Consider the following 9,492-nt stretch of genomic DNA (forward strand, 5'->3'; position numbering starts at 1 on the left):
TTGCATCTGCCTGTATTACAAAAGGTTTATCAGGATCTGGGTGTCTCAGGACAGGCTCGGCAGAAAAAAGTCTCTTTAGCTTCTCAAATACTGCTTGACATTCCATTGTCCATTTCAGAGGCTGGCTGTGGTTCACTGGGGACCCCCCTTTGTTTTCAACAAGTTTGTGAGTGACAGGGCTATTTGGGCAAATGAAGGGATGAATTGGCGGTAGAAGTTTGCAAACCCCAGGAAGCTTTGCAATTGCTTCCGTGTGTTGGGGGGGGGATGCCCATTCTAATACTGCCCTGATTTTCTCAGGGTCCATTTCGATGCCCTCTGGGGATATGTGATAGCTCAGGTAGTCTATTCTTTCCTGGTGGAATTCACATTTCGATAGTTTAGCATATAGGTAGGCGGCCCGCAACTTTTTCAGAACTGCTCTGACTAGGTTAATATGTTCCTCCTTGGTCTCGGTGAAGATAAGGATGTCATCTAGGTAAACCAGGACCCCCTTATATAGGTGCTCTCTTAGCACATCATTAATTAATTGCACAAAAACTGTGGGTGCCCCTTGCAGTCCAAATGGCAGGACTTTGAACTGGTAGCAACCCATTGGGCAATTGAACGCAGTCTTCCATTCGTCTCCTTCCTTAATCCTAATGCGGTAGTATGCTTCTCTCAGGTCTAGTTTGGTAAAAATCCTTCCTTTCGATAGGTGGGATAGCATATCCTTCATTAGGGGTAGGGGATACAGGTTACATTCACTAATTGTGTTAAGAGAGTGGTAATCGATGCACAAGCGGTAATCAACAACCAAACGAAAAGAACCATCCTTCTTCTCCCTGAATAGGACTGGGGCGGCCACTTTGGGTTTGGCAGGCTCAATAAATCCCCTTTCTAAGTTTTTATCTCTACCATTTCTTTTGGGCTCATGGCATACATTCTGGGCTTTGGGAGTTTTGCCCTGGCTTTGAATTTTATAGCACAGTTTGTGGGCTGGTGAGGGGGAAGCTCATCTGACCGTTCCTCACTGAAAACTTCAGCAACGTCCCTGTATTCTTCTGGTATTTGTGGTAACCCCTTCTCTTCCCCCACTGATGTTGTCTCCTCTCTTTGGGTTGGGGGGGGGTGCTTTGGGGTTTTAAGTTCCTATGCTCCACCTCTGGGAAGTTGAGTTCTGCTGTCCTCCAATTTACCCAGGGGTTCCATTTCTTTAGCCATTCCAGTTCTAAAATCATTGGGCATTCCATGCCTGGAGTCACTACAAACGTTATGTCTTCCTCATGAGTCCCCAGGGACAGGTGAATTGGTAAGGTGACTAGGGTAGCTGGGACCCCCCCCTGCTATGGACCCATCTAATTGGCTAAAGGAGATTGCTTATTTGAGTCTCCTCACTGGGATGCCCAAATTCCCCACCAGTGTCGGGTTGATGAGGCAGCGGGTGCAGCCAGAGTCTGTTAGGGCTTTTACTCTGACGGGTTTGGGCATGGAGGAAGCTAATATAGTCACTGTCTTAAGGATGGGTGGAATGTATCCACTTCCCAATGGTTCTCCCTCTGATCTGTCTCCCGAGGTGTCCACTGCCCCTGCGGTGTAGGCCGGAATCCCCTCCCAGTCCTTGGCAGGGGTTGTGGACTCTACAGCCTCTGTCCCCCTGATGGAAGGTTCTTTTGGGTTGCCTTGGGACTTCCCTGGTTTCCTGGAGGGTGATGCCTCTGATTTGCACTGAGGGGCTTTTGAGTGCCATTCTGCAGCATGGTGGCCCTCTCTCCTGCATATGAAACAACCTGTTGATTTCTTAGCCGTGGATGGTGGTTTTGCTGGCTCACGTGTTTGCTCAGGTGGCAGGCAGCCCCATGGTTTTCACCGGCGGTGCCTCTTTAGTAGGTCTATCTCCTCCTCCTCTGCCAGGAGATACCAGTCATCAAGATGGTCTGGGTCTCCTTGAGGCAGGCAAACATCATACAGGTCATAGTTTAGCCTGTCTTTGAAATGGCTAAGGAGGATGTCTTCCGGCCAGTTCAGCGTGCTGGCAATGGCTCAGAATTCTTGGGTATATTCAGCCACCAGCCGTCTGCCCTGCCTCACCATTTTGATTCACTCCCAGGCCTTACGATCAGCCAAAGGATCCTCAAACTGCCTCCTCAAGGATGACATGAATCGGTTGAAATCATTGAGTTCTGGGGCGTTGGAGTGATGCAGGTTCACCACCCAGTCTGCAGCTGGTCCGTCTAAGGCAGATTGCACAATACGGATGCGGACTTTGTCACTGGGGATGTCCTGTCCATATTCTTCCATGTAGCTGAGGACTTGGGTTAGGAAAAAACCCCAAGCATGGTGGGTCTCCCCTGAATTTTGCCTCCAGGGGTGGTAGTCTTTGAATGGATCGTTATCTGTGCAGCGGGCAGTATTGCCCCTCATCCTGATCCCAAATGGTGGTTCTGTGGGGAGTGGGTGCTGCTGAGGCAGCAGCTCCTGGTCCAGCGGATGGCCCCGGTGTTGCAGGTTCCAGATCCCCCACACTGTCTCTCCAATTGTGGCCCCAGGTGCTGCTGCGGCTGCAGTATTCAGGTTTCTCCTCTCTTAGTGAGCTAAGGGTTTTCTTCATCAGATCAATAGCTCTCTCTAGGTTCCACTCCTCTTCACTGATGTGCAGGGAGCTCTCCATCTCTTGCCTCCATTTGATTTGGTGGCTGCCCTGTCTCAGGGTCACTTTATTTGATGCTTTTTCCCACTTGCTTTTCCTTCCAACGCCCATCGACCACCACGGTTTGCGGTTGTGCATCTCCACCACCTCTTCCCAGGAGGCATACGATGCTTCAGCTTCTGACTGTTGGTGGGGTTTCGTTCAGAGGGAAAACTCCCTTTCCATGGGGCTTTCCTCGTCCCTTGCCTCATCATTAGACATTGTATTTTTTGCAAAGTCCCCCGGTAAGGTTTTTCCTTCCAGGTTGACTCTTAATGCAGATCCTGTCTAATGTCAGGACCCACCCCAATCCACATCTTAGGAAAGAAGAACTCTTGGAGACAGGATTGTCCAAATAGGAACTTTTACTAAAACATGATTGACAGTGGATAATCTAGACAGGATCTGGAAACTGTGTCACAGATTGATACTTTTAAAGTGTTCCCGAGGAACACCCCCCCTCAGTCCATTTGGTCAGTCCTGGATCAGTAAAGTTTCATGTGTCAAAACCCTTCATGGGAAAAGAGAAACTTCACGCATTTACAACATTTGCTTCCTCCCCTTCAAATTCCAAATCGGAGATACAAACTTTCTTTGTTCTTCTCAGTTCAAAGGTTCTTTCCCTGGTCTTTGATGATGGTCCCCAGGCAGGCTGAATAAACAACCTTGCATCTAATGGATAGGGATGGCCAATTAACATCTTCTCTTCCCCCCCTTGGGAATGGCAGAATCCAGTAAGGGGCGAGATTTAGGTTTGCACAGATAGGGCGTTAGGAATTGAATATAAATGGATTCTGACAATCCAAGTATATTAGTTAATTATATCACTCCTAACATAAACACATCTTAATCAATTTCATTTAAACAGTTCAATATATCAATTTAACTGTTTATATTTACACATCATTTTTTTTAATTAGCCAGTATTTTTATCTGCACATCAAAACAGTCTCTCATAATCCAAGTACAATCCTGTCTATTTAGATATTTTCCATTTCAGGCCTCTTAAATATGTCCATTCTTCTTCAATCTTATTCCGTGTTTTTTCCTTTGCCATATCATTTTCTGTTTCTTTGCTTCAGGGTCATCAAAGAGTTCTTGTGTTGTAGTATCATATTGAAGTGACCCTCCAATCTCTATTTTTGAAGGGTTGAGGGATCTGATAAAGATACCAAATCTTCTCATTATTTTCTCCTCTTGGTGTAATTGTCTTGGACTGTCTATTTTTTCTTCCATCTGTTTCTCATTTTGATCTTCAAATTCCTTCTGCATTATGTAACAATTTTTTTGCTCCATCCATTTTGTCAGGTTTTCCTCCAAATTTTCTCTTGTCTGTGCTTGTTGAGTAGTTAAATCTTCTGTTGGAGTATTTGATTGTTCAATTTCTTCTGTTATGTTCTGTCCTGATAAATTGTTAGTTATAGTCACAATTTGCATTTGCTTATCCAAGACACTTTCTAGTTTCCCCCCAAAATCTCTTATTTCATCACCGGCTGCGGAAAGAAACTGATAAGTTTGGCAGGTTATTTTCATCATAGCATAAATTTGTTTTTGTATTTCTTTCATGGTGGACTCTCACATCTGGTGTTCAAGGTTAGTCTTATCTTGTTTTCTAAAGTGTCAGCCAAGTCTGTCTCTCTCTTTTAGGATATCAGCTTATAATTTCAGGTTTAGCCACAGGGTGTCCCCCAATTACTTGGAAAATTCTTTTCTTTTCTTTTAGGGAAACTGCCTGTTGATCTCTTTTCAATTGTTTCTTCTGTTTTAGAAGAACAGAGCCAAATTTTCAAATAAGGATAGGAAGTAAAGAATAAATAGTCAAAAGCTTTTAGTCCACAAGTTTTTTTTAAAAGGAATAAAGTTCTAGTTGAGGTCCAATTTTTCAACGTTTCTTTTTAAATCACCCCTGGAGGTTCAATCGCCACTGCTTCTGAAGGGAGGTTTGAAATCCTCCCTCCCTCTCCACAGGGGGGAAAGTACTTAGCAGCTTATTTAGGTGGAAAGAAGAAGATTGGAGTATAAGAGAGGTTGATCTTACCAGGTCTCTTCCATGCTGCTTTAATTTTGCCTGGTGGTAAGTGTGGCTTTGGCTGTCTGCAGCCTAGTGAACTGGCCGTATTGCTATGGCTGGTCTTTCATCCGCCAGTTCGAAGGGAATGCAGGCACTAATGGTAGAGTTGAAGTTCCCCCGTGTTTCTGCAAAAGCCCCTTCTTGCTGGTCACCCCTCCAAGGTGACTCTTCGGCCCTTTTAGGACCCCCAGTGATGTGAAACTGGACGTGGAGGATGAGAGCCGTTCTCCAAGCGTCCATAATGGCAGTGTTAATCAACCACATGCAGCTTAAATTTGGGGGAGTAAAAAGTTTATCAATATAAAATGCAGGAAACTAAATGTCAGAATCTCAAAATTTTGAAGTTTACCTTTAAGGCAGTTTCCTTCCGCATACATTATCCTTAGATATATTTTAATACCAGATTTAATGGAAAGGATCCTTTTGTTCACTGATACCTAGTAAAAGCATCAGCTAATACACACATACACATATATACATTTATGTTCCATTTTATAATTAGGAATTTAACAATAACAAAGACAACATAATTTCAAATATCATTGTATCGAAAAAATTCTCTTCTGTTCAAATTCCTAAAGACCCCAAAGTCCCTTAGAATTCATGTATTATTTAAAACACGAAATACATGTTCTTTCATGAATGCATATTTATGAGAAATAAGTTTTGTACTGGTTATTTACATCTTAGACAGAATCTGGGAGGAAAATGCAACAACAAACAAAAATGCTGTTCACTAGATCAGTATTCCCCTTTATGGACTACTGCCTTGTTGCAGCGAAGGGGCTTATGTAACTCAATGAAACTATGAACTACGCCGTGCAGGGCCACCCAAGATGGACAGGTCATATCAGAGAGTTCTGACAAAATGTGATCCACTGGAGAAGGAAATGGCAACCCACTCCAGTATCTTTGCCATGAAAACCTCATGGATAGTACCAAAAGGAAAAAAAAGATATGATGCTGGAAGATGAGCCCCTCAGGTCGGAAGGTGTCCAATATGCTACTGGGGAAGAGCAGAGGGCTAGTACTAGTAGCACCAGAAAGAATGAATTGACTGGGCCAAAGCCGAAAGGACGCACAGCTGTGGATGCATCTGGTGGTGAGAGGAAAGTCCAATGCTGTAAAGATTTTTTCTTCATAGGAACCTGGAATGTAAGATCCATGAATCAAGGAAAGCTGGATGTGGTCAAACAAGAGATGACAAAACTGAACATCAACATCTTAGGAATCAGTGAACTAAAATGGACAGGAATGGGTGAATTTAATTCAGATGACCATCAGGTATACTACTGCGGGCAAGAATCCCTCAGAAGAAATGGACTATACTTGATAGTCAATAAAACAGTAGGAAACTCAATACTGGGATACAATCCCCAAAATGACAGAATGATCTCAATGCGAATCCAAGGTAAACCATTCAATATCACAGTAGTCCAAGTCTACGCCCCAACCACTGGTGCTAAATAGGATGAAATTGACCAGTTCTATGAAGCCCTACAGTACCTTATAGAACTAACACCAAAAAATGATGTCCTTATCATCATGGGTGATTGGAATGCTAAACTAGGAAGCCAAAAGATAACCGGAATAACAAGCAAGTTTGGCCTTAGAGTACAAAATGAAGCAGGGCACAGGCTGATAGAATTTTGTCAAGAGAATACGATGGTCATAGCAAACACTCTTTTCCAACAACCCCAAGAGACGGCTTGTTAGGCATATGATGATAGCCTACATATTGGGTTGGAAATATATAAGCCATGATGATGTTGTAACTTTAAGAAGGTAATTGATCCATGGGCGTGTGAGGTTGCTTATGGCCATAAGAAGGAGCTAGAAACGTAGATTCTCTCTCTCACTGGATCTCTCTGAATATCTGAATTTGCTGATGGCTCTATTATTGATTTTTTGCTCTGTATCTGCATAACTGTGTTTTTGACCTCTGGACTGGTAAGAAGACTTTGTATTAGGATTTGTACTTGGACTGTTATTTTTGTGTATGACCTGGACTGATTATTTTTGACTGTGCATTTTTGTTTTTACACCACCTTAAAGTAAACTACTTTCTATTTTCACAACTCAGTGTATCTTGTGGTTACTGTGACCTTTTACTGCTCTTAATACTCTTCCTTGTCTGTGGAACTCTTTGGTAGCACAAGGAGACCTCTGCACAACAATACCTAACACGGCTCTACACATGGACATCACCAGATAGCCAACACAGAAATCAGATTGACTATGTGCTCTGCGGTCAAAGATGGAGAAGGTAATCTATTCCTGGCAAATAGATGGGGAAGATGGCGAAGAAATGGAGGTAGTGACAGATTTTATTTTCCTGGGCTCCAAGATCATCGCAGATGGGGACTGCAGCCAAGAAATTAAAAGACGCTTGCTCCTGGGGAGGAAAGCCATGGCAAATCTAGACAGCATACTAAAAAACAGAGACATCACCCTGCCAACATAAGTGTGTATAGTCAAGGCTATGGTTTTCCCAGTTGCAATGTATGGCTGTGAAAGTTGGACCATAAGAAAGGCTGAGCGCCAAAGAATTGAGGCCTTTGAACTATGGTGCTGGAGAAGACTCCTGCGAGTCCCTTGGACTGCAAGACTTTCAAACTGGTTAGTCCTAGAGGAGATCAACCCTGAGGTGGCTGGATGGTGTCACAGAAGCAGTAGGCGTGAGCTTAAATGGATTCCAGAAGATGGTAGAGGACAGGAAGGCCTGGAGAAATGTTGTCCATGGGGTCGCCATGGGTTGGACATGACTTTGCAACTAACAACTAGATCAGTATTTCTCAACCTTGGCAACTTTAAATCATGTCAACTTTAATTCCCTAGCAAAGCTGGCTGTGGAATTCCGGGAACTGAAGTCCACATGAGTTAACATTGCCAAGGTTGAGAAAGATTGCACTAGATCACTATGAGCACTACTGTACCAAAACACTATGTTGAATTATAACCTCAGGCTTCTAATAAAATAAAGCAATTACAGGAAACAAGTTAAATTAAGCACAGTGAGGTTGCTTAACATGCATTTCAAATATAATGATGTTCAGTTACACATTCTGAGATGCATTCCTATATAAAATTGCAATGACTTGTGATCTCACAACATCCCTATGGCAACACATAGCACGGCTCCTAATTTCAGCAGCTTTTTCCAGGCATTCAGTCCAGTGCACTTCAGTGGTGTGGGACCTATACTGACATCATGATACTTGGCAGAGACAGAAAAGGTGGCAGACAATAATGGGTGGCTATGTCTACCCTCCACTCTAGCTCCATTAAGTCCAACAAAATGTCACCTCAAAAAGAATGCTAGAATTTATAAAATCCACTTATCTGGGATTAAGAAATACCAAGACTATACACATATAGATGAGGGTTTGCTGCTCTTTGAGGACAACCACCAATGAACTTCTTAGGAAAAATATGATGTATTGCTGAATTATAGCTTTGGCATGCTTCTTTATTAGTTGTGCTGGCTTCAGGCTGTTGGCATTAATATTTCAAGCCATCATGAAAGCCTCAGGTTTCTAATTCCTGTTCTGTCTCAGCTAACGAGATCATGAATTGAAGTCTGAAAAATACTAAACTTTTTTTGCTTTTGCTACATGTGTTACAAAACGTGCCTGAACTGATGCCATGTCAAGTCTGTTGTAGATTAGAACAGAAGCATTTATTGTTTACACGTTTATTATTAAGAAAAATAGCCTTTAGGTTGTTAATTCTAACCAGCAGAATTCAGAACTACATGCTGGGAAAACTCCAAAGATCATCCACAAAGATCTACCAGACCTTCCAGTTCACTGAACACTTAAGAAAAACCTGAAAGCATATAGACTGGAATACAACATTCTCATCATTTATGGTGTTTATACTATACAACAGTTTTGATATGAGTTGAAAAACTCCATGTATTCAAAACCTGTGTGAATTTGTCACATTTTAAGGAAATTAGAAAAGCCCAAAGAGCACATTTTTCTGAATCTCTATGAAAGATTCCTTTGATGTTTTGTGTGAACTGTCCAAAAGATTTTTCCCCTCACCTTTGGGTTTGGATTTCCAGACACTCTGCATATAAAAGTGACTGGCATTCCTTCAAATATTTTGTAGTGTTTAAGTTTTGTTGCAAAATATGGAGCCAGGCTGCCATCCAGAATATCTTTCCCATGCTCCACTTCATCATCAGACTCTTCTACTGGAGTTCTCTCCAATCTAAATTCAATCTCACTGATCAGTCTCTGCTCAAAACTGGAGACTTTGTATTCCTGTAAATAACAGAAAACTCAAGTTAGTTAGGTCTTTAAGTTCATTTTATCAGGCAGGTTATTTAATGAGATTATAATTATTTCAATTTTTCCAGGTTTTATTTAAAAATGTAGATATACAGGTCTGCACATTTTAAATAATATTCTGTGAAGCAAAACAAAATGAATATATTAGTAGAGCAACGGGCATACATAATAGGATTTATGGATTAGATCACAATATTTCTGTTTTAAGGACTGGAAATATTGAAATAATTCCTTAGATTACATTTAAGTAGTAAAGTAGAATGCAAAATGATCCATTTGATCATTTTAAATATTGAACATATTTTGAATGGAAACCCGTTCTGTTTCTGAGATTTAGAGAACTGTACTCCCTAAAAATGAAGTAGACCTGTTTAGTACATAGTAAAGAGTAGCTTTAAATCTCAGTGTTAGTGAATTATGCAAAGGAAAGGAAGCAAATATTAAATTCTGCAAAC

At 41.9% G+C, this 9,492-nt stretch overlaps 1 protein-coding gene across 2 annotated transcripts in view; it reads right to left on the reverse strand.

Annotated features, from left to right (window-relative positions):
* The window catches only part of PALLD (palladin, cytoskeletal associated protein), a 445,830-nt gene that overhangs the window by 39,147 nt on the left and 397,191 nt on the right, over positions 1 to 9,492 (reverse strand). For both annotated transcript variants that reach the window (XM_081332626.1, XM_081332627.1), the window contains one exon: positions 8,789 to 9,010. In XM_081332626.1, coding sequence (XP_081188752.1) covers positions 8,789 to 9,010 — 222 coding nt within the window. The remainder of the gene's footprint in view (positions 1 to 8,788; positions 9,011 to 9,492) is intronic.

Source organism: Vipera berus, assembly GCF_964194415.1.
Source record: "Vipera berus genome assembly, chromosome: 7".
NCBI lineage: Eukaryota > Metazoa > Chordata > Lepidosauria > Squamata > Viperidae > Vipera > Vipera berus.